This window comes from Tupaia chinensis, unplaced genomic scaffold (genome assembly GCF_000334495.1).
Source record: "Tupaia chinensis unplaced genomic scaffold, TupChi_1.0 Scaffold000078_1, whole genome shotgun sequence".
Taxonomy (NCBI): domain Eukaryota; kingdom Metazoa; phylum Chordata; class Mammalia; order Scandentia; family Tupaiidae; genus Tupaia; species Tupaia belangeri.
The window spans coordinates 5,763,089-5,787,609 of NW_006159539.1; the positions used below are offsets into that span (position 1 = coordinate 5,763,089).

General features: G+C 41.9%; 1 protein-coding gene across 1 annotated transcript in view; it reads right to left on the reverse strand.

Annotated features, from left to right (window-relative positions):
* AGBL1 (AGBL carboxypeptidase 1) overlaps positions 1-24,521 on the reverse strand; it is a 542,019-nt gene that overhangs the window by 422,022 nt on the left and 95,476 nt on the right. Inside the window, exons 10-15 of the mRNA XM_027769246.1 lie at positions 17,891-18,007; positions 14,750-15,324; positions 12,652-12,735; positions 11,848-11,931; positions 9,676-9,824; positions 6,553-6,640 (exon numbers count right to left, since the gene is read on the reverse strand). Of these exons, the coding sequence (XP_027625047.1) occupies positions 6,553-6,640; positions 9,676-9,824; positions 11,848-11,931; positions 12,652-12,735; positions 14,750-15,324; positions 17,891-18,007 (1,097 nt within the window). The remainder of the gene's footprint in view (positions 1-6,552; positions 6,641-9,675; positions 9,825-11,847; positions 11,932-12,651; positions 12,736-14,749; positions 15,325-17,890; positions 18,008-24,521) is intronic.

A 24,521-nucleotide genomic window follows, 5' to 3' on the forward strand; every position in this document is an offset into this window, starting at 1 on the left:
TCCTGCTGACAAGGCAGCCTTCTCCAGAACTCTGCTGGAATTGAAGAAACCTGAACAGCACCGCATTAGAATGAATTTCTGCTAAAAGTGATACAGTGATAACCTTAGCCTCAGGTCTAAACTCTGGCTGTAACCAAAGCAAAGCCAGGCTTCCCTACTGGAGTCTTTTGGCAGCCATATTGTACAGGAGCTGCTCAGATGACTCTACTTTGAGTGAAATGTTCCTCCTCAAAGGTTTTAAAACATTTCCAAAATCATCTTCATCAAAGGGACATGTCTAATAAATCTCTAAAATGGAACACCTCACTTAACTACAAATCAATTTGTCTGTGACACATTGTTAAGGAGCAGTGGAAGTTTGATCCAAAAAACTTTCTTCTCCATCTACTCTTGAAGGAGAAGAAACTCAAGAAAAATAAGGTATCCTCTTGGATTGACTGGAGCCTAGCTAGATGATCTTGAGTCCAAGATGACCTGGGCTGGATAAGTCCCATGAATCCACAGTAAAAAAGGCTTCCCCCTGGGACCAGCAGGTGGCACAGTGGTTAAGGTGCTGGACTCTCACATGGCCAATTGCAGTTTGAGTCCTGGACCTGGCAGATTGCTTTCGCTGGAATTGAAGAAACCTGAACAGCACCGCATTAGAATGAATTTCTGCTAAAAGTGATACAGTGATAACCTTAGCCTCAGGTCTAAACTCTGGCTGTAACCAAAGCAAAGCCAGGCTTCCCTACTGGAGTCTTTTGGCAGCCATATTGTACAGGAGCTGCTCAGATGACTCTACTTTGAGTGAAATGTTCCTCCTCAAAGGTTTTAAAACATTTCCAAAATCATCTTCATCAAAGGGACATGTCTAATAAATCTCTAAAATGGAACACCTCACTTAACTACAAATCAATTTGTCTGTGACACATTGTTAAGGAGCAGTGGAAGTTTGATCCAAAAAACTTTCTTCTCCATCTACTCTTGAAGGAGAAGAAACTCAAGAAAAATAAGGTATCCTCTTGGATTGACTGGAGCCTAGCTAGATGATCTTGAGTCCAAGATGACCTGGGCTGGATAAGTCCCATGAATCCACAGTAAAAAAGGCTTCCCCCTGGGACCAGCAGGTGGCACAGTGGTTAAGGTGCTGGACTCTCACATGGCCAATTGCAGTTTGAGTCCTGGACCTGGCAGATTGCTTTCTCACTTTCCTTCTCTTTCTCTGTCTCTCTATAGTCAAGTTTCAAAAGTAATAATAATAAATTAACTTAGTAACTCTAAAAAATAATTTTCACAAAGGCTCCCCCCTTTGCCTTCTAATCCTTGAGCCATATATCTTCCAAAGAAACCACACTTTTATAATCATACAACTTTCAATGAAGTACAAAGTACACAAATGCATAGTTATGAACTTAATCTATTTCCATATGTACTTTAAAAATAAGCTGGGAGGGCCAATAGGTGGCGTAGTGGTTATGGTGTTGGACTCCCATGTGGCCAACTATGGTTCAAGTTTTGGACCTGGTGGATTGAAACTCAATCAGGTTACAGATGCATGTGTACCCAAAATCCTGAGAGGAGAACAGAGAAGGGATTGCTGCATGGTCATCCTCCTGGGGGTGATTTTTCACTTTCTGTCTCTCTGACTCACTTTGTTTCTCTAGTAAGCACACATGCCGTGTAGCAAAAATCTCTCTAAAAAATGCTAGGAATTTTTTTTCTGGATGTGCATGAAATAAGCAAACGCTGAGATAGAGCTGATGTAGATAATGCTATAATGACGGTGGCTCTGTTGAACAAGGGTGCATCATGTCACTTAACGGGATCCAGGAAGGCAGAGCAGCCAAGTCACCAGGCTTCCGCATGTCGGCGGCGTTTCTAATCTTCTGTATAACAGCAAATCTCTCTTCTGAGATCCCTCGGAAGAATGCATGATGGCAAAGCCTAGGTGTGACATTCATCTTCATGAGTGAGCTGTTCCGTCTCCTCTCCCGAGCGGAGATAAATGTCAGAAGAGATCAGCCGCCGTGTATGACACGGCCACTCTGCGCGTGTGACTTCCTCCCTTGCCCTTCAGCACCAAAATTACTTTAGAACGCGGCTGGGAGAGAATCCAAAAGGGTGTGAGGCTGTGTACGTACGCGGGAGAAGCTGACCATGGGGAAGTAAATAAAACAGAAACTGAGGCTGTCCTTCTGTTTTTATGAAAGGCATGGGAAAATGAATTTACCCATGTGTGTTCTTCTTTTTCAGGGTCATTTTTAAAATTTTCTAGTCCAGTTGTCTTCAAGGTAGGAGGGAAATGGAGAAGGGAGAGAAGGGGTAGGAGGGGCAGAGTGGCCAACTGAGCACAGGGAAAAATATTAGAATTTCTCCTCAAATCAGTCTATCTCTCTCTCTATCTAGAAGAGGTGCTTTTTCTTTCTTTCTTTCTTTTATTTTTTTATTTTTTTTTATTTTTTTGCTATTGGGCATGTGCATTCACCAGAGAGAAACAGAAAAAAGGAGAGAGAGTGAGAACTCAACCCCTAGGGTAGATGGCTCGGCTGCAGTCCCTTCTCTTCCATTTGCCTCTTGAGATTTGGGGCAATCACACACATGTGCCCCGTGTGTTTCAAGCTGCTGGGTTCAGGACTCAAACCAGGGTTAACCATGTGCGAGTCCAGCTCCTTAAGCACTATGCCATTTGCAGGTCCTTTTCCTTCAATGTATTATCATCAGGGTAATAGAAAGGAATTAAGCTGTCTAGAGTTTAATATGGGGACCGGCAGAGTTGCCCTTGTGCAGTCTAAGTCATACTAATGTGGTGAATAATTATACCACTAGATTATGTGTGGCAGTCTTATTGGGTCATTCCTATTGTATTCCAGGGTTAGGCTTTGAAAAATGCATTACATTCTCCATTGCAGTTTTCATACATCAGAGAGTTAAGTATGAACTTCTACCCAGGAGGTTTACCGAGAGAGAAGTGGGAATAGCTATCGCCCACCTCATTCTTTTGCTTTCAGTTTTTCCAGCAAAATATTTAAGTGTTTAGAGGCTTACTTTGGATGACTTACAAATTTGATTACCTAAATTAAACTAAAACTTGCAATATAAACGATTCATTTTTATTTTGTTAAGAATTATTTATTTAGGGACCAGCAGATGGTGTAATGGTTACATTGCTGGACTCTCACATAACCTACTGCAGTTCAAGTCCCAGACCCAGCAGCTTAAAAATTCACGCTGGGGATATGTACATGTGTGCCCAAAATCTTGAGAGGAGAATGGAGGAGAAGGGATTGCAACATGGCCATCCCTCCGGGGGGGATATTTCTCGCTTTCTGTCTCTGTCTCTGTCTCTGTGTCTCTCTCTTGCACTCTATAGCAAAATTCTTAAAAAAAAAAAAAAAAGGAAAAAGAGGTTTGGACTGCTTTCTAAGTGATGGCCACCCCACAAAGTAGTCGGGCCACCTCCTTAACTGCTCATCACTGCTGTCGAATCTGAGGGAAGTGCAAACCCCATTTCCTCTGAGCCTTGCTCCTTTCACTCCTCCATATATGTCCGCTAGTGCCATGGCTCACGGCTCTTCCCACAGTGAGCACCCTGCAACTTCTTAAAACCTGGCACGAATTTGGGAATTTAACAGCATAACAACAACAGAACTTCTCAGTCTTGAATGACGTACGGGACACAGGGAGATAATGAGGTCAAGTCCCCCCAAATTAAATAACATAACAGGGAGTAGAAAGGCAAGGATGAAGCAAAGAAATCTTCTAAGGTAGTTCAACGCCAGTATTGTAACGGGCAAACAGAGAGCACGGGATTGTATACAGTGTAAAGCCTTTTACAATGGCGAGAGGTGTTGTGCTTTTCAGGTGAATAGAGATTACACAAATCTATCCCGTAGTTAGATCACATTATTGGAAATATGTGAACATAATGCAGTGAATAATTGTAAAACAAACTACATGACAATGCCGCAATCTTATCCATTCATCTCTGCTGTATTCATGGCTAGAATATGAAAAATGAATTACATTATACATTCACGGTTTTCATCTTATCCCTCTGTTGCTCTTTAATCACATAACAATGGTCTTGTTAATGAACATAAAAGCTATTAACATTGGCTTTCCTTAGGCCAATACTCTGTTTTCAGTTGTGTTTCTTCCTTCTCTTTTTGGCAGAGATTTGGTCCTCTTAGGCCTGTTTCTTATTACCCAATTCCAAGAGAGTCACCCTCCAGGGAGAGCTAATCCCACCGGGAGAGGATGCAAAACATTATGTTTTCAAATCTCTTACTACCGGCTCCAATCCAGGTTTAAGAAGGATCTTTCATGTTTACTGAGGGTAACTACTTTCAGAGAAAATTCAAACTTATTCTTGATACATCAAGGTCCAAATTTAGATGTTTGTAATATTTTTCCCTTTTTCGAGAGATTTTTGCTCTAGAGTACATGCACTTGACAAAGAGAAAGAAAGCGAGAAATAACCCTCCAAGAAGATTGCCACACCATAATTCCTTCCCCTCCATTCTCTTCTCAGGATTTTGGGCACCTATGCACATGCACCTGGTGTGAGGTTCAAGCCACTACATCTGGGCCTCGAATTGCAGTCGACCATGTGCAAGCACAGTGCCTTAACCACTCTGCCCCTTGCTGGCCCTGATGTTTGTATATTTTTCCTTACACTTGTGTAAGGAAATTCTAAAATTCTTGCACCATAAAATGGTCCTGAGAGTTTTGAGAGAGGTGGGCCAGAGAATAGTTACCATTTAGGTAACTAGACTATCAATTAAGCTGTAATAGTGTGCCATTCTTGTAAGTAATCTATGAAAATGCTCTTTACAACAGATTCGTATCCTAATCCAGCAAAGACTGCCAACTCTTTTTTTCCCCAAGCTTTTTTTTTTTTTTTTTTTTTTTTTTAAGAGAGAGAGATTTTTGCTATAGGGCATGTGCACTCGCAGGAGAGACAGAGAGACAGAAAGTGAGAAATCATCTCCCAGGGGGAATGGTTGTGCCACAATCCTTTCTCCTCTCAGGATTTTGGGTATGTACACACATGTGCCTGGCATGAGTTTTAAGCCACCAGGTCCAGGACTCGAATCATAGTCAACTACATGGGGATCTGGTGACATAACCATTACGCCATCTGCTGGTCCCTAAAGAATTATTTTTTAATTTAATTTTGCTTATCATTATAATTATTGTTTTTAAATTTGCTATAGGACATATGCACTCACCAGAGAGAGAGAGAAAGTGAGAAAACAAGCTGTCAGACCTGGGACTCAAACCATGGTTGACCATGTAGGAGTTCAGCTCTCTGACCACCACACCACACACTGGCCCCTGTCAACTCTCTTATTACAGGCTGTTAGCCCATCTCTGTGTTTTGTACGCTGTCATTATCTCTGGTGAATTCTGCCTTTGTTGGTGATAGAATGACAAGATCCATGACCTTCTTTATCTACCAATACTTTTAACCTCACAGTTTCAAGAGGCACAAGGCTATATACCCTTTTCCTTTTTGATAGTAGTAACATCCCTAAACTCTAGAATACCTGATAATCAATTTTCAAGAGGTCTCTTGTAAACTCAGAGATAAGACTTACTTTATTCAAGAAAACTAACGCTAGCCAATGAGATTTTATAAGAAACTAGCAATGAGTTAACAACTACATACGTTCTACCTCTTCTTACAATTCTTATTTTTTTATGAACTTGATTTTATTTTTCATCTAAAGAAAATACACACATAAGCAATTCATGGGTTTAAATTCTACTTCTTTCATCAAAAGATATGGATAATTTAAATTTTATTACAACTTTGCAGGGTAAGCCAATGCAATTGGCTACTGATCAACAACTGAAGGTGTGTTCCCCCTTCACCTCAACAACGAAGTCATATATTTGCTCTCCTACGCTTTGGAAAATCAAGCACAGAGTGAATAAGAATGTGGCAAAACAGAGATCAGCAGTTGGAGTAGTAAGGTACTGGACTCCCATGTGGCTGATCCCAGTTTGAGTCCCCAATCCAGTGACTTTAAACACATGTTGGGTCCGTGCACATGCATGCTCAGAATATTGACAGGAAAAGAGAGAAGAAGGGGCTGTGATTTCTCTTTCTGTCTCTCTGTCTATCTCTAGCAAGTGTACATGCCCTACAGAAAAAAATCTCTCAAAAAAATTGAAAGAAAGAAAAGAAAGAAATCAACACAATATCTTAGACTTACTGTTCACAGGGTCCAGGGGAAACAAGAAAAATTAAACTCGATGAACTAATCACAGGGTGACTCTGCATGCCCAACTTCTAACATCCAACAATATCTCGACGTTTCAATGTGTACAAAGACAAATTATCCTAATTATTCTTTGCAAACTCCTAAGATATTTCTTGGGACCTACTGTGGGTATCATTTTACATGGTTACACCTTTGAAGGGAAGAAATGTGCCACTGGACAGAGACCGCAAGTACAAGAGACAAGCACAGACTGCCGATGTTTGTAAGATCAACATGGAGAAGCAAGAAACTGAGAGGGAACGATGGTACAGAAGAAAGGAAGCTAACTACACAAACTTACTTGTAATAGCAGATGTCATAGCCTGTCCGGACCCAGGTGGGCCTGCCGAGAAGAGCCTCCTTCACAGAGTACAGAGTTGGCTGCATCCCTGCATGAGATAAAAGCACAACTTAATCCAGAGGGAAAGGAAAAGGAAGAGTTGTGGTAGGTCGGGACCAGTAGATAGTGTAATGGCTATGTCGCTGAACTCCCATGTGGTCAACTCCAGTTTGAGTCCCAGACCCAGTGGCTTAAACTCACGCTGGGTGTGTGTGTATGTGCTCAAGATCCCGAAAGGAGAATGAAGGAGAAGGGATTGTGGCATGGCCATCTCCCTTGGGGGGTGATTTGTTGCTTTCTGTCTCTCTGTCTCTGCCTGTCTTTCTGAAGAGTGCACACGTCCTATATCAAATATCTCTCCAAAAATAAATAAATAAATAAAGTTGTGGTAAGCTAAAAAACAGCCCCAAAGATGCCCAGGTCTTCATTCCTAAAAAACAAATATTAACCAAAAAGGCCAAAGAGGCTTAGTAGATATGATGAAGTTAAGGGCCCAAATGTAATCACAAATGCCCACAGAAGATGGATAAAGAGGGAGGTTGTTATTTATTTATTTATTTATTTATTCATTTTGTAGAGGTTTTTGCTATAGGGCGCGTGCGCTCACCAGAAAGACAGAGACAGAGAGATAGAAAGCGAGAAATCACCCCCCAGGGAGGATGACCACGCTGCAATCTCTTCTCCTCCATTCTCCTCTCGGGATCTTGGGCACGCATGCACACGCGCCCAGCATGAGTTTAAGCCACCAGGTCCAGGACTCGAACCGCCATCGACTACGTGGGAGTCCAGCGACATAGCCATTATGCTAACTGCTGGTCCCGAGGGAGGTTGTTTTTTAAACAAAAACAAAACAAAACAAAACAAAAAAAAGAAAAGCAATGTGACTAACATAGAGAGAGATTTAAAGATGTCTTGTGACTGACTTTAAAGAGGGAGGGAGGAAGGAGCCAGGAGCCAAGGATTACAAGAAAGGTAGCTCTAGAAGCTGGGAGAATAAGAGGAAATGAATCTTTTTCTGGAACCTCCAGAGGGGAGACATCCCTCCCAACACCTTGACTTTAACCTAGAGAAATTGATTTTTTTTTTTTTTTAGTTTTGCTATAAGGCATGTGCACTCGCCAGAGAGGATAGCGAGGAAAAGAGAGAAATCATTACCCACGGGGGATAATCATGCCACAATCCCTTCTCCGTTCTCCCCTCACAATTTTGAGCATGAACACACATATGCTTGGTGTAATTTTCAAGTCCCAGGTCCAGGACTTGAATCACCCAGTTGGCCACGTGGGATCCAGCTGCCTTAACTTCTATGCCAGCATGGCCCTGTTTGCTTGCATTTAAATTTTGCCAAAAGGCATGTGTGCTCACCAGAGACAAAGAAAGAAAGAAAGAAAGCAAGAAAGAAAGCACACTCCATGGAGAAAGGTCTCATTGCAATCCTCTCCTCCATTTCTTCTTTCAGGGTATTGGGCATGCACACACATGTGCCCAGTGTGTATTTCAAGCCGCTAGGCCAGAGATTCAAATCACACAGTCAGTCATGTTGATCCAGCCACTTCAACCCCCACACCGTGGACAGACACAAGAAACTGATTTTAAACTTCAGGAGACCAGAAACTTAGGAGAATAAATTTGTCTTGTTTCAAACCACAAAGTTCATGACAATTTGTAACAGCAGCCACACAAAGTGAGACAAGAGTCAAGGTTCATACTATGTTTTCATACAATAGAGTCTTATATTCCTGTGCTCAGACCTAGGTACCTCCAGTCTTGGTCCACTTTTTCCAATGCTAACAAAGACACCTGAGGATGGGCAAATTCCAAAGAAATTGAGGTTTATAAACTCTTTTTTTTTTCTTTTTTTGGAGAGGTTTTTGCTATAGGGCACGTGCGCTCGCCAGAAAGACAGAGAGAGACAGAAAGAGAGAAATCATCCCCCCCCACCCCCCCGCAGAGGGGATGGTCACGCTGCAATCCCTTCTCCTTTGTTCTCCTCTCAGGATCTTGGGCTCACACACACATGCACCTGGCATGAGTTTAAGCCACCAGGTCCAGGACTCAAAACGTGGTCAACTACATGGGAGTCCAGCGACACAGCCATTATGCCAACTGCTGATCCCAGAATTTCCCTTTTTAAGAAATATTCCAGAAAAATATGTGCCTCTTGAATGTCTCTTCTAAAATGGCCACAAGTATTCAGGAAAATTAAATTCTTTCCAGAGTTTTCTGAAAGTGTATATTAATGTTGTCTAATTGGACGTGGCTGCTTTCCTGTCTTGTGACAAGTTAATCAGTTTGCTCCTATGGGATTTAGGAAATGGAAAGAAAGCATAATTGAGAGCACTCACTAACCTCAAAAAGTTGAAGGTGGGAGATAAGTGGTAGTTCAGTGGTAACACAATGGGACCCACCTGGGAAAGGTCCTGGGTTCATCTCTCAGGACCTCCCTGAGCATATGAGGTATATGCACACATGCCTACAATTTTAGCATGAAAACTCTATTGAGGGCAACTATCTCTCTCTGTCTCTGTCTCTCTTGCTCTTGGAAGAAATAAATAAACTTAAAAATAAAGTTCAAAATAGTGAAAGAATCAGGACACAGTGGAATGTTTTTTTGTTTTGTTTTGTTTTGTTTTTGTTTGTTTGTTTGTTTGGGTTTTTTTTAAGAGGTTTTTCACTATAGGGCGCGTGCACTCACCAAACAGTAAGAGAGAGACATAGAGACAGAAAGCGAGAAATCTCCCCCCAGGGGGAATGGCCATGCCACAATCCCTTCTCCATTCTCCTCTTGGGATCTTGGGCACGCATGCACACACGCCCGGCGTGAGTTTTAAACCACTGGGTCCAGGACGTGAACTGCGGTCGACTACGTGGGAGTCCAGCGACATAGCCATTACGCTAACTGCTGGTTCCCCAATAGTGGAATGTTTATAGATTCCCAACTTGGTCACTGCTGTGACATACCTAGCAACAAAGTACGTCAGTACAGCTTTCGATCCTCAGGAAAACCAAGCAGGCCTTTCAGTAAATCAAAGTGATATAATCCCTCATAGTATCCAGAAGCTGCTATCTCCCCAGAGTTCATACCGTAATTAAACTGGCTGTTGGGCTTCTCACAGTTGATTATGTTGAAGCGGTAAGAGACAGCAGGCTTCATACCGCTCACCTGGAAGTAGAACCACTGCTGGTGCTGACTGCCGTTTACGTCAGCATTGATCAATAGGTCATACTCAAACCTGCAACATCAGAAGGGAGATTGGAGGGTGATTAGAAAGTCTTTACAATAACTTTTTTTTGGAGAGACTTTTGCTATAGGGTGTGTGTATGAAATATTTTTGAAATGCAGGACTAGCAGGTGATGTAGTGGTTAAGACACTGGATCCCACATGGCCGACTCCATGGTTCAAGTCCAAGATCTGGCAGCCTGAAAAACCTACCAGGCACATGTGTGTGAATGCCTAAAATCTCAAGAGGAGAATGGAGAAGGGACTGTAATGTGGACATCTCCCCCATGGGGTAATTTCTCATTTTCCCTCTCTGTCTGTCTCTGGCAAGTGCAGACACGCTATGGTGAAAGAAAAACAAAGAAAAGAAAGGAAAGGAAAATTTTTTGGAAGGCCTCCATAGTGCATGCCCATTTCCATGACCTTTGTGAAGAACATGTATTGTAAATTCTGAGCTCTAGTAATGGTGAATAAGCAACCCTAAATGAAAGCTTGCACTGAGTGCCTACCATGTGTCATGTACTATGGAAAGAGCTTCATGTGTATCATGTAACACTCAAAAAATCCCTACGAAGCAGGTACTATTGTTATCCTTATTTCGTGGGTGAGAAAATAAAGGCATGGTGTTGACTGGGTAACCTGCCTAGTCTCCAAGTGGGAAAGAAGTGAGGTTTTCCCAGCCATTTGATTGCAAAATGTGGCCAACACACCACTAACAGTGCTGACCTGTGGTTTTCAGAAGTTCACGCCTCGAAAAACGGATTATATAGCTTGTCTTCTGGAATATGGAGAATATAGTTCACATTGCAATAGTAAAAAGAATTATGGCTAAGTGAGAACGGAATTCTGTTCTTCCATTTAAAAAAGAGTTAGAACTGGGGCCAGGAGGTGGCATAATGGTTAAGGCGCTAGACTCCCACCATGTGTGACCACGGTTCGAGCTCTGGACCTGCTGGCTTGAAAATTACTCTGAGTGTGTCCATGCCCAAAATCCCAGGAAGAGAATGGAGGAGAAGGACTGTGGCATGGCCATCCCCCTAGGGAGGTGATTTCTCACTTTCTCTCTCACTTCTCTATGTCTTTCAGGCAAGAGCATACACCCTATGGCAAAAACCATAAAAAAATAAAAATAAATAAAACATAACTCATTTTTATTTTTATTTCCTCTTTTAAAAACAATTTTTGTGTGTGGTTTATGCAACCCTAGTCTTTCTTTACTTGAAAAAGTTTTTCTACTAATAAAAGCTCATTAATAAGATCGCCAATGAGGTATGGCATTTGCATTCCCTGGAAGGAAGAATGGTCCTCAATGGGAAGCCCAAGATTTTTGCGACTAAGTATGTAGAGGTGAGAATGATAGACAAGGAGAAGTAAAAGGAACCCCAGTGCCCTTCTATGTGAACAGAATCAGTCTTGCCATCAGTAAAAGCATAAACATGCCAGTCATCAAAGTGCTCTCATACTCTTGTTTTTTACCAATTCCTTGGTACTTAATGCTACTGCATAACAGTTCACCTCTAGTGAAGAATTCACCTAGTTATGACATCAGCCAGTGCATTCCCTCGTAGAGTGCTCATAGAAGTTTAACACCTGCAGGACCCGCAGATGGCATAATGGTTACGTAGCTGGACTCCCATAGTCAACTACTGTTCAAGTATCAGACCTGGAGGCTTAAAACTCATGCTGGGTGTGTGTGTATGCATGCCCTAGAGGAGAATAGAGGAGAAAGAATCATGGTGTGTCTATCTATCCTGGGAGTGATTTCTCACTTTCTGTCTCTCTGTCTCTATTTCTCCAGCAAGAGCAAAAATCTATAGCAAAAATCTCTCTCAAAAAAAGAAAATTAACACCTGCTTCTCTGAGATGGAAAACTTGGATTTGGAGAGTCTGCCCATTTTTATGGTGTAAATACTCCTACCATGGCTGATTTCAAGCAACTGATGTGAGGTTACTGATCACAGACCGCGGGGAAAAAAGGTCATCACCTGCTTTTCTGAGCTGCCAGGAACTAACCCTTGTGGCTTTTCTCACTTACTCACGCACTTGGATGGCTTTTCGAAGATTTCCCGACTCAAACTTGGAGAAGAACCTTAAGCAACTGGCAGTGTCCTGCAAGGGCCTATAATGAAATAAAGAACATGTGAACATATGAACTCCTGCTATTCTTGGACAGCCTGACATTTCTTTTTTAAAATTATTTATAGTATGATTATTATTATTATTATTTTAAAATTTGTCATAGGGTACATACACTCACCAGAGGGTGAAAGAGAGAGAGAGATAAAGTGAAAAAGGAAGCCACCAGCTGCAGGACTCCAACTGCAGTTGGCCATGTAGGAGTCCAATGCCTTCACCATGCCATCCTCTAGCCCCAGCCCGACATTTCTTTTTCTATTTTTTTTTTGAGAGTTTTTTTTGCTATAGAGCACATACGCTCACCAGAAATACAGAGAGAGACAGAAAGTGAGAAGTCACCTCCCAGGAGGGATGGCCATGCCACAGTCCCTTCTCCTCCATTCTCCTCTTAGGGTCTTGGGCATGCATGCACATGCGCCGGTATGAGTTTAAGCCACCGGGTCAGAGACTTGAACCATGGTCAACCACATGGGAGTCTAGCAATGTGGCCATTCAACCACCTGCTGGTCTCAAACCTGACATTTCTTTAAGTTTTCTGCTATTGATCTTTAACCCAAACTTCCAGCATTCTGTTTTTAGAAGTAAGAACATATTACTAACATGAACCACTCTTATTCTTGGGTCATTAGCAGAATTCTCCATATGCCATTCCAACTCATTCTATGAATATCAATCTAGTCTCATTTCCTGGAAAACCACCTACCAGGACTCGTCTAAACTAAAAACGACTTTATTTATAATGTCTCTCGGCTGGATAAGTCTCCGGACATCTTCAAGTATCTTGATCCTGGAAAGGAAAAATCAGAAATATTTTAGGGTTGGCTTTCGTTGCCTAACCTACTCAACCTATGGTATCCTGGGACAGATCTTGAGAGTCCTCAGAAAAACACAAAAGAAAGAAGTTGGGTAATTCCATCCTTAAGCTGAAATAGTGCAAACAGTTTCTTTGTCTTCGTTATCCAGAAATAAAAACTGCACTCTGTAGTGGGACTCAGTGATATTAGATATTAGTTAGGGGATTCTTGGCTTGAAGGAGAGCTTTGTCAAGACATCTGGAGTAGGAGACTGACTTTTATGGATGTATGCTTCAAAGGGTCCTTTGCACTAGACAGTTTTAAGAAAGACTTAAGAACTAGTGACTGTTAGCGTGTTAAGGTTTGAGAAGTTCCAATAATCCTTTTTATTCTTGTGCCATTTTTATTCCAGGGGCTCTGTCTTCTCTAGAAAGCTAAGGTCAATCTTCTGTCTGTGGTATATCAATCTCTGGGAGATTTAAGTAAGAAAGAGAAAAGCAACTCAGGAGGTATTTTAGATTTCGTCCTTGGAAGTCTTTTTATTTGTATCTTTTAATTTTCTGGAGGGCATATGTGCTCACCAGTGAAAAGAGGGGAAGAAACCCACCCTTCCTGAGTAGGGCATAGTCATGTCACATTACTTCTGTATTTCTCTACTCTGCCAGGATTTGGGGCACACATGTACATACATCTGGCATGGTTTTCAAACCACCAGGTCCTGGATTTGAACCGCATGGTAGGTCACGTGGAATCTGGTCCTCTTAACCACCAGGCTATGGATCCACCTCTACTTCCTTAGATTTCTAATTCAGTTCATTGGGGTAGGCTGGGAAAAGGGTTAGGAGGAGGTGGATATGAGGCCTGGATTCAAAGGGAAGATGTCCTCTGTGAGGGGAGGGTGAAGCCCTGTGATGTGTCTCTCAGAAATTTGAACAGCAGGTGGCAAAGGGGTTATAGTGCTAGAATCCCACGTGACCAACCACTGTTTAAGTTCCAGACCCGGTGACTTGAAAATCCACACTGCATACATCTGCAAGCATGCCAAAAGTCTTAGGAAGAGAATGGAAGAGAAGCGATTGTAGTATGGCCATCCTCCATAGGGGAGGGGGGGAGGGGTGATTTCTCACTTTGTCTCACTGTCTCTCTCTGGTAAGTGCACACACCCTATGACAAAAACTTTAAAAAAAAAAAAAAGAAAGAAAAAAGAAACTCAAACATGACCTATAACTTATAGGGGGTAGGATCAGAGATTTTAGCCAGGAGCTTAAGTAGGAAAAGTTCTTGGGATCCAACATCAAGAGAACTGTTTGCTGATGACATGGATTATAAATTAATGCAACTCTCTGGTCTACTCACTGCTCCAGTGGCTTAGGACATGCATACTATTTTTTTTTTATTTTCAGGAAAAATAATTTTTTCCTTGGCTTTAGCAGTTTTCATTTTAATCTCATGCTGAGCCCAAGATAAAGCTCCTTTTCTGGCATTCTGGGAGTAATATATCACCCAGTGTTTCTGCCCTGGAGAATGTGACTTTTTCCATCCCCTCCAACACAAGCCAGGACCTATGAGGTTGGGCTGTGGAAATGGGGTACACTGCCTCCCCACTTTTGGCAAGAGATTAGATAACAATTTGCAGTAAACACAAGATACCAAATAATCACTTCTTGGTTTATCTCAGAACCTTCCTTTGAGAAAAGATGCCAGTGTTTTGAAAATCTAGGTGATATTTTCTTGCTGTAAGTATTTATAATTTGCAACAGATACGAGGTAAGGGATTCCATGAGAACCATCCAATGGGTTTTTTGTTAGGACTGCATAGCTACCACAACTCCGCACTTGATTCTGAAATGCTCTAGTAGAAAGACAAGGCTGTGCAATTCGCAAAAGTTTCCCCAAAGGGGAACATGCTCTTGACTGATGTTCCTTCTGACACCACTTATATAACCCATCTACCTACAAAAAATACTAAAGGAGGTGGGGGAGGTCTCAGGTCAGTAGTATCCTCACCTTTGGACTCCACACTTGCGTTCCAACATGGACTGGGAAGAGGAAGGCAGGTGTCCCCAGACATCAGGAAATGCCATCACCTTGAAGTCTGACACAGATCTGGTTCTTTTGGCTTTGGCCATATAAAGCTCGGGATCATGGAAAGGGATATTTTTTGGATGGGCCTGCAGAAGCTGACCTACTACATTGAGGATTTCTCTAGGACTAGTGGAATTGGGAAAAGGAACACTCAATGCACCAAAAATTGCATCAGCATCCCAAGCAGCCTCCTTCAGGGAAGTCTGAAAGTTGGGGATTTTGCATTCAGCAGAAACTATCCCAAGACCGTTGCAGTGTATGCTTTGGAGTGGGCTCATTAGAGGACTTTTTCTGGAGGCTAGATGCACGGTAGACTTCCCCATCTTCACCAGGCTCAGAAGGGAAGTCTGGACTGTGTCTTCTTTTCCTTGTACCCAGGAGCTTTGGTCCTTAAGCAAGCCATGCTGCCTTGAGGAAGTGGTAGATGGAATGTGGTGGTGATTGGCATACTGAGTCTCTTCAGAGTCCAAACCCTCTCCAAATTTAGACGCCAGTTCCTTTAAGGTTTAAAGTGGGAAAGAATATGTCAGTATTTCCCTCCAAATAGAGAAAATAATTTTATTCCTTTTCACATTCTCTGGGGACAAAAGTCAAGCATAAACCCTATGAACTAAGATATTCCTTCCAAAGTCAACCAAAACCAACCTCCAAGAATCACATAAATGATAGACTCAGGAAACTCACATGTGGGAGGGAATTTTGGTGGGGGTCTGGAACAATTTTAAACAATACATGAATGGGGATAAGCAGGTGACATGGTGGTTAAATGCTGAACTCCAACATGGCCAACCATGGTTCAAGTCCTGGACCTGATGGCTTGCTTTCTCACATTCCTTCTCTCTTCCTCTCTGTCTCTCTCTGGTGAGTGCATGTACCCTTTAACAAATTTTAAAGTAATAATACTAATAAATAAATAATTGTTTAAAATAAATAATATAACATAATCTTAGAGAAAAAATCACATGAATATGTTCTTTTTTTTTTTTTTTTTTGGAGAGGTTTTTGCTATAGGGCACCTGTGCTCACCAGAAAGACAGAGAGAAACAGAGAGACAGAAAGCGAGAAATCACCCCCCAGGGGTGATGGTCACACCGCAGTCCCTTCTCCTCCATTATCCTCTTGGGATCTTGGGCATGTTCTCACACGTGCCTGGCATGAGTTTAAGCCACTGGATCCAGGACTCGAACCATGGTTGACTATATGGGAGTCCAGGAACATAGCCTTTATGCCAACTGCTGGTCCCAATAGTGCCTTTCATTTGAGAATAATTTTTTTTTAATTTCTTCTCTATATACCACTGAAATTTTAGACCCTGAAACTTGTACCACTGACCACCTTCTGCCTTCTGGAAAAGAACAGATTCTATTCACCCCATTCTGTATGCAATTTAGCTTATACTGTTAGATAACAGCCCAACTCATGATTTATTCAGAGCCATCAGAAAATAATGGAGAGGACCAACAGATAGTGTAATAACTGGACTCCCATGTAGTTGATGGCAGTTCGAGTCCTGGACCCAGTAGCTTAAACTCACACCAGGCATGTGTGCGTGTATGTGCAAGATTCCAAGAGGACAATGGAGGAGAAGGGACTGCACCATGGCCATCCCCCTGGGGGGTGATTTCTCGCTTTCTGTCTCTCTAGTGAGCGCACAAAACAAAACAATAGAATGGAGATCTGGGGCATAGTGGTTAAGGGCACTGGACTGCCACATGGCTGACCGCAGTTAGAGTCCCGGACATGGCAGTTTGCTTTCTCACTTTCTCTCTCATTCTGTCTTTCTCTGATCAAATTAAATTAATAAATAAAGAAAAATGAAATAATTCTTTTTAAAAAAAGAAGAAAAGAATGGAGACCAAAAGGCAAGTCTAAAACTGACGGCAACAGCAGCGACAAGACACTGGAATGGCATCACTGGGCTAAGTTCTTGATTTGTTTCTACTAATAAAGCCTGGGGGCCAGCAGGCGGCATAGTGGTTAAGGTATTGGATTCTCCCATTGCAGGCTGTAGTTCAAGTCCCAGGCCTGACAGCCTGCTTTTGCTTTCTGTCTCTTTCTGGTCAAACTGAATAATAATAGTAGTAGTAGTAGTAGTAGTAATAGTAGTAAATGAAATTAAGTAAATATTTTTTATATATAGATATATTTGCTATAGTGTACATGTGCTCACTGGAGAGACAGAAAGACAAAAAGCAAGAAATCACCCCCAATGGGGGATGGTCATGCTGCAATTCCTTCTCCATTCTCCTCTCAGGATTTTGGGCAGCCATGCACATGCATCCAGCGTGAAGTTTTAAGCTGCTCAGTCCAGGACTCAAACTGAGGTCAACTACATGGGAGTCCAGTGATGTAATCAATACACCATCTCTTGGTCCCAGCAAAAGACTATTTAAAAGTAAAAAGAGGGGCCAGCAGACAGTGTAAAGGTTTATGTTGCTGGACTCCCACATGGCCAACCACAGTTCAAATCCTGGACCCAGCAGCTTAAAATTTCACGCTAGACCCATGTGCATGCATGCCCAAAATCCTGAGAGGAGAATGAAGAAGGGATTGTAGCATGGGCATCCCCCCCAGGGTAGAGGGGAACGATTTCTTGCTTTCTGTCTATCTCTTTTGGCGAGTGCATGTGCCCTATAGGGGGAAAAAAAATCTCAAAAATTAAAAAAAAGAAAGAATGAAAGCCTGGAATCAGGATACCCAAGCCTAGATGGCTATCAAAAAACCTGCTTTGACAAGAGAACACTTATATTATCGTGAATTCTCATTTGCTTTCTTAGTGTGTGTGGGCAGGGTACCTTGTACATCGGATAATAGGTCATGCTGTATACCTTCATTCTATTTTCATCCTCAGTGCAGGGTATCAGATCAAAGAATTCGTGCATGACTATCGTTTTTCACATTTTTGCTTACGCTTCTGCTGTTCTCTCAGAAATACCCCAGAAGCAGACTATAAATGATCAACAGTGCTTTCCATATGAACACCATTGTGTGGCCCTCCAGGCTCTACAACGACTCCATTATCCATGGCAAAGAAGCAGAACCATGATATATGTGATGTCCTACCTCAAACCTGCAGGAGAGCTCAAGACACATTGCCTTATATTGCATCAGCTCCTCCTCAGGTCGGTCAAGTCCAGGTTTGGAACTCAGCTTGTCCAGGTCTGTTTCCAAATCATCATCCTGCAATGAAATATTCAATAACGCTGATTATAATCAGAAAATCCTCCCTGAGTAACATCAAGACAACATACACATGTGTTTCATCAGCATCCTTTTTTTCAAGAATTATTTATTTTTAATTTAATTTATTATTTTTAAAATTTGCTATAGGGAATATGCACTCACCAGACAGAGAGACAGAGAGAGAGAAAGTGATAAAGCAAGCTGCCAGGTCCAGGACTCGAACCATGGTCAGCCATCTGGGAGTTCAGTTTCTCAACCACCACACCACCTGCAAGCTCAGTTTTGTCAATATCTTAGGACATGGTTTCCTTACCTCCTAATTATAACACTGGTTTATCCAATAGATAATATGATGAGTCACCCTCTAAGGGGTGATTTCTCACTTTCCCTCTATCCCTTTAAAAAAAGGAGAACACAACTTTCTTCACATTTATGTCAGTATTTATCAGCTTCCATCAGAAAAATGTAACAATTTTTAAAAAAGAAATGAACTACACAAACAATAAAACACAATATTAAAAAATTGACACCACTGTAATCGATATCATTATCATATTTGTACCCATTCATCTATCTACCTTTGCCACCTTGGTCCTTTGCTCTTTTCCCAAGTATTTAATGATGAACACATACTATCTTGGGTACTAAAGACTCAGGGATAATAAAACAGACAAAAGTCTATGGAATTTACCTTCTGGTAAGAAGATAGACACTAAATAAGAAAGTAAACAAAAGGATAAGGTAAGACCAGCAGATGACATAGCAGCTATGTTGCTGGACTCCCACATGGCTGACTGTGGTTCAAGTCCCGGACCCGGTGGCTTAAAACTCACGCCGGGTGCGTGTGCGTGCGTGCCCAAGATCCCGAGAGGAGAATGGAGGAGAAGGGATTGCGGCATGACCATCCCCCCTGGGGGGTGATTTCTCACTTTCCCTCCCACTGAATCTGTCTCTCTCTCTCTAGTGAGTATACGAGGTGTAAGGGAAAACCTCTAAAAAAAAAAAATGTAATTTCCAACAATGACATATCCTCTAAAAATGATGAAAAGGTGTGATATGATTGAGACTGAGACTGGTGTCTGGGAAGCTATTCAGATTCGATGATATGAGAAAGCCTTGATGGGAAGATAACTTTTTAAAAAGAATGATTTATTTTGGGGCGCTAGCAGATGGCCTAGCAGTTACGTCACTGGACTCCCACATGACCAACCGCAGTTCAATTCCCAGATCCAGTGGCTTGAAAATCATGCTGGATGTGTGTGTATATGTGCCCCAGATCCTGGGAGAGAAAGGAAGCGAAGGGTTTGTGGTGTGGCCATCCCCCAGTAGGCGATTTTTCACTTTCCCTCTCACTGTCTCAGTTTCTCTATCTCTCTCTCTCTGGTGAGTGCACATGCCCTAAGGCAAAAGCCTCTAAATAAGTTTATTTTATTTTACTTATTATTATTATCATTATTGTTATTAAATTTGCAAAAGAGCACACACACTCACCAGAGAGAGACAGAAAGGGAAAGTAGGTAAGCAATCCGCCAGATCTGGGACATGAACCTCAGTCAGCCATGTGGGAGTCCAACATCTTAACTATTATGCCACTCGCTGGCCCAGACCTTGGAAGTTTTGATTCAAAGCATAGAATCTGACTTTATACATTCAATACCCTTTACGGATATTTTTTTCTTTGCTTTTCTTTATTATTATTTATACATTCAATCACTATACATCATTTAGATTGTAAAGAGACTTTACCCAGCATGATATACACCTCAGTCCAGCCTAGTTGAGAAAACTGTACACATCCTCATTAACAGATAATAAATGATATCTGTGTCCCACAAATGTCTTACATATTTTCCCAAAAATTTCCTTTCCTATGTTCTTCCCCTCCCGCACTCTCCTTCCACTTTGTCTCTAGTGTCCATAGTAATCTTTAATGCCTTTATGTCCTCCAGTGTTTCAGTCTCTACAACACAGTGCAGACAGTTGGTATATGTTAAGTGGAGACATACAATGTCTCTCTTTCATAGTCTGACTTGTTTCACTCAGCAACAAATCTTCCATATTCGTCCACTTTTTATCAAATTCCAGGGCCTTGTGTTTTATGGCTGAATAGTATTCCATGGAGTATATGTGCCACACTTTTTCATTCCATTCATCCATTTGTGAACATTTGGGTTGGTTCCATGTCTTAGCAATTGTGAATAATGTTGCAATGAATACAGTTGTGCAAGCGTTTTTCCAACTGAGTGCTCTCCTATTCTTTGTGTAGATACCCAGGAGTGGAATTGTTGGATCATATGGTAGTTCTATTTGAAAGTCTCTGAGGAAGCTCCATATTGTTCTCTATTGTGACGGGCCAATTTACATTCCCACCATCAGTGTAGGAGTGTTCCACTTTCATCACATTCCCACCAGCACTTATCGTTTTTTGTTGTTGTTGTTGTTGTTTAATCTTTGCCATTCTGACTGCAGTTAGGTGGTATCTTGTTGTGGTTTTGATCTTCATTTCCCTTATGATGAGAAATGCTGAGAATTTTTTCATATGCTTTTTGGCTGTTCATATGTCTTCCTTAGAGATGTGTTTATGCAGCTCTCTTTCCCACTTTATAGAGATGTGTTTATGCAGCTCTCTTTCCCACCTTATAATTAATTGGGTTAATCATTTTCTTTCAGGTAAGCTGCTTGAGTTCTCTGTGTTTTCTGGTTATCAGTCCCTTATCTAAAGTACAGCTAACAAAAATTCTCTCCCATTCCGAGGGTTGTTGATTCACACTAATTATGGTGTCCTTTGCAGTGCAGAACTTTTTAATCTGATGTAATCTCACCTGTCTATTTGGGGGATTATTGCCTGTGCTTTGGGTGTCTTGCTTAAGAAGTCTTTGCCTACTCCAATGTCTCCCAGAGTTTCTACCGTGTTTTCTACCAGCAGTTTTATAGTTTGCGGTCTTAGTTTTAGATCTTTGATCCACTTTGAGTTGATTTTTGTTAATGGTGAGAGGAGTTCAGATTCATCTTTGTGCAGGTGGATACCCAGTTTTTCCAGCACTATTTGCTAAAGAGATTTTCCTTTTCCCACTGGATTGACTGATACACTTTGTCAAGGATCAGTTGGCTGTATGTTTTAGTGTTTATTTCTGGGGTCTCTACTCTGTTCCATTGATCTTCATGTCTATTTTTGTGCCAATACCATGCTTTGTAATATATTTTGGGGTCAGGGAGTGAGATGTCACCCACTCCACTCTTCTTGCACAGGATCTTTTATGATTCCAGACAAATTCTATGATTGTCTTTTCTATATCTGTGAAGAATGTCTCTTGTAATTTTAAAGGGATTGCATTAAATATGTAGATTAATTTTGGTAGAATTGCCATTTTAATTATATTAATTCTGTCAATCCAGGAACATGGGATGTCCTTCTACTTCTTTTTGTCCTTTTGGATTTCCTTTTTAAGGTTTTTATAGTTTTCCTTATAGAGGTCTTTGACTTCCTTGGTTAGTTTTATTCCTAGATATCTTATACTTCTTGCAGCTATGGTAAATGGGGTTACTTTTTTTTTTTTGAGAGAGAGATTTTCACTATAGGGCGCATGCATTCGCCAGACAGAGAGAGACAGAGAGACAGAAAGTGGGAAATCACCCTCCAGGGGGGATGGCCACGCCATAATCCCTTCTCCTCCATTCTCCTCTCGGGATCTTGGGCACGCATGCACACGTGCCCGGCATGAGTTTTAAGCCACCGGGTCCAGGATGCGAACCGGGGGCGACTATGTGGGAGTCCAGTGACATAGCCATTACGCTAACTGCTGGTCCCAATAGGGTTACTTTCTTCAGATCTGTCTTTATCTGTTTGTTGTTTGTATATAGAAATGCTATAGATTTTTCTAAGTTTATTTTGTATCCTGCCACTTTACTATATGTATTTATTACTTTGAGGAGTTTTGTGGTTTTTTTTTTTTTTCCCCTAAGAGTTTGGTCCCAAATAGTAGCTAAGATTTTCAGGTCAGAAAACCACAGGTTAAACACTTGGGCCAATTCTATGACGAGAAATTAAACACGCCTAGCTTCCCTGCCTGTGGGAGCAAAGGCTGCCAGGCTTACCGAAGAAAAACCAGTTCCCTGGAGCTTGACTTTCCTTGCTGCTACCATCACCCTAGAATCAATCCTCTAATCCCCTACGCCTCTATTTCTCTGTAACTCATAATCACACACTGACTTATCTTCTCCTTGGCGTGAAGGCTTTTGATGAATAGTTTCCAGGCTTTCTCCAATTTCTCTAATGTCTCTTTCCCAGCTGGTTTGTGTATTTGTTGGGGTCCCCTCCACTCCAACTCACCACTCTCTGCAGAGTGGGCATAAGGAGAATGTCCAAAAGCCCTCCCTCATTTGCCATGTGTAGTTGAGCCACATACCTTGCTCTTCCACATCAGATTCAAGGGGTGACAGACACTCAGCATCAGACATTCAGTGATCAAAGAGCCAGTGAGAGGGGAGGGGGAAATGGCATTGATGAATGACTGCCAAAGCCCAGTATTATTCAAATAAATCAGCACATACTCTGGAGGCCAGGACTGCCAAGGCACAGCAAAGAACCAATTTGCTACTGATGACTTCAGAAATGATTCTGTTTATCAACAAAACCCCGAGAACACCAGACTGTCAACAGGAGTCTACGACTAGAGAAGAAGTTAAGAGGTAGTCCTGGACCTTCGCTATTACGGTCAGTAAGGTGAGTGATTACCATGATAGAGAAGTCAAAAGTCTCTTTCTTTCTAGGTAGAAGAGAAAGGGGGAGGTAGAAACAGAGGAAGGATGGTAGTTTATCAAAACGTTTAGGTTTTCTTTTCTTTTTCTTCTTTTTCTTTTTTTTTTTTTTTTTTGGAGGGAGAGATTTCTCTAGGGCATGTATGCTCACTAGTAAGAAAGAGAGAGGGGAGGAGAGAGAGAGAGAGAGAAAACACTCCCTAGGAATGGCCACACCATAATCCCTTTCCCCATTCTCTTTGTACGTGTTTTTCAAACTGCTGGGTCCAGGACTTGAACCATATAGGTGGCCATGAGGGATCCAGCTGCCTTAACCACCATGCAATCTGGGTAGCCCAAGATCTTGTTTTCTTTGTTTTGTTTTGATTTGGTTCCTGTCAGAAGGTATGTGTGCTTGCCACAGAGACAGGGAGAAAGTGATAGCACTCCCACTGGGGTGTGGTCACTTGTTAGTCTCTTTTCCTCCATTTCTCCATCCTGTTGGATTTAGGGCACGCAAGCACATGCTCTAGGGTGCTTTTCTAGCCACTGGGGTCATGAGATTCCAACTGCAGTTGGCCATGTAGGAGCCGTTTAGCCACTGGGGTCTTGAGATTCCAACTGTAGTTGGCCATGTAGGAGCCAGCTCCCTTAATCATTAGGCTATAGGGCTGGCTTAAGAATTTTTTTTTTAATTCATGTTTTATCCCAGAAATATCCTAAAAGGTAGTGTTTACTTCCAACTCTCCTATTACAGATGACACAGTTAAGAAACTATAACTTGAAGGAACTTGTCGACGTTCATATGCATCAACACAAATGAAGCTGGCGTTATCACTCAGACAAATCATTATTCAAGATCAGTGTTTCTCAACCTGAGTTTGGCAATTTCTGGGGATATTTGTGGTTCATGATCGGGGGAAAATGAGAGGTAAATGCTACTGTCATTTAATGAGTAAAGGGCAGGGATTTTGTTACTCAGTCCTCGATGCTCATGACTGCCACCCACAGCCAAGAAGTACCCAGTCAAAACGCCAATGTTCTAAGGTTCAGAAACCCAGTTGTAGAAAAGCAGTCAGTGCACCATGACCCAGTGCTTGTTTTTGTAAATGAAGTTTTACTGGAACCTAGCCATGTCCATCCATTATGCAATGTCTACGGGTGTTACTGTGCTACAGCAGTAAAGTCAGGTAGTCAGGTAGTTGAGCCTAAAATATCTACTCTCTGACCTTTTACAGAAAGTTTGGTGACTTTTGCTCTATAGCAGAGGCCATTATGGGACAGGGACCAAGGGGCACCACTCACAATAGGTCAGGGTGAGCACTATCACATATAAAATAGAGTACTTCATATGGATGCTCATAGAAATGGAACTGCACAAAGCAGCAGCCCTCTGCTCTGTAATAGGAATAGTGACTTATGGGGCTAACAGGTGGTGTGGTGGCTAAAGCGCTGGACACCCACATGGCCAACTATGGCTCAAGTCCCAGACCCAGTGGCCTGAATATCACACTGCGGCGTGTGCATGTATGCCCAAAATCCTAAGAAGAGGAAGAAGGGATTGTGGCATGGTCATCCCTCATGGGGGGGAGGGGTGATTTCTCACTTTTCCTCTCACTATCTGTCACTCTCTCTCTGTCTCTCTCCTGCAAGTGCACGTGCCCTGTGGCAAAAACCTTAAGAAAAAAAGACAAGTCAGATTTACTAGAAAAAGCTCCCTAAAATATCTTCCCAAGATTGCATATGTACTTATTAAGCATACCAGCCCTAAACA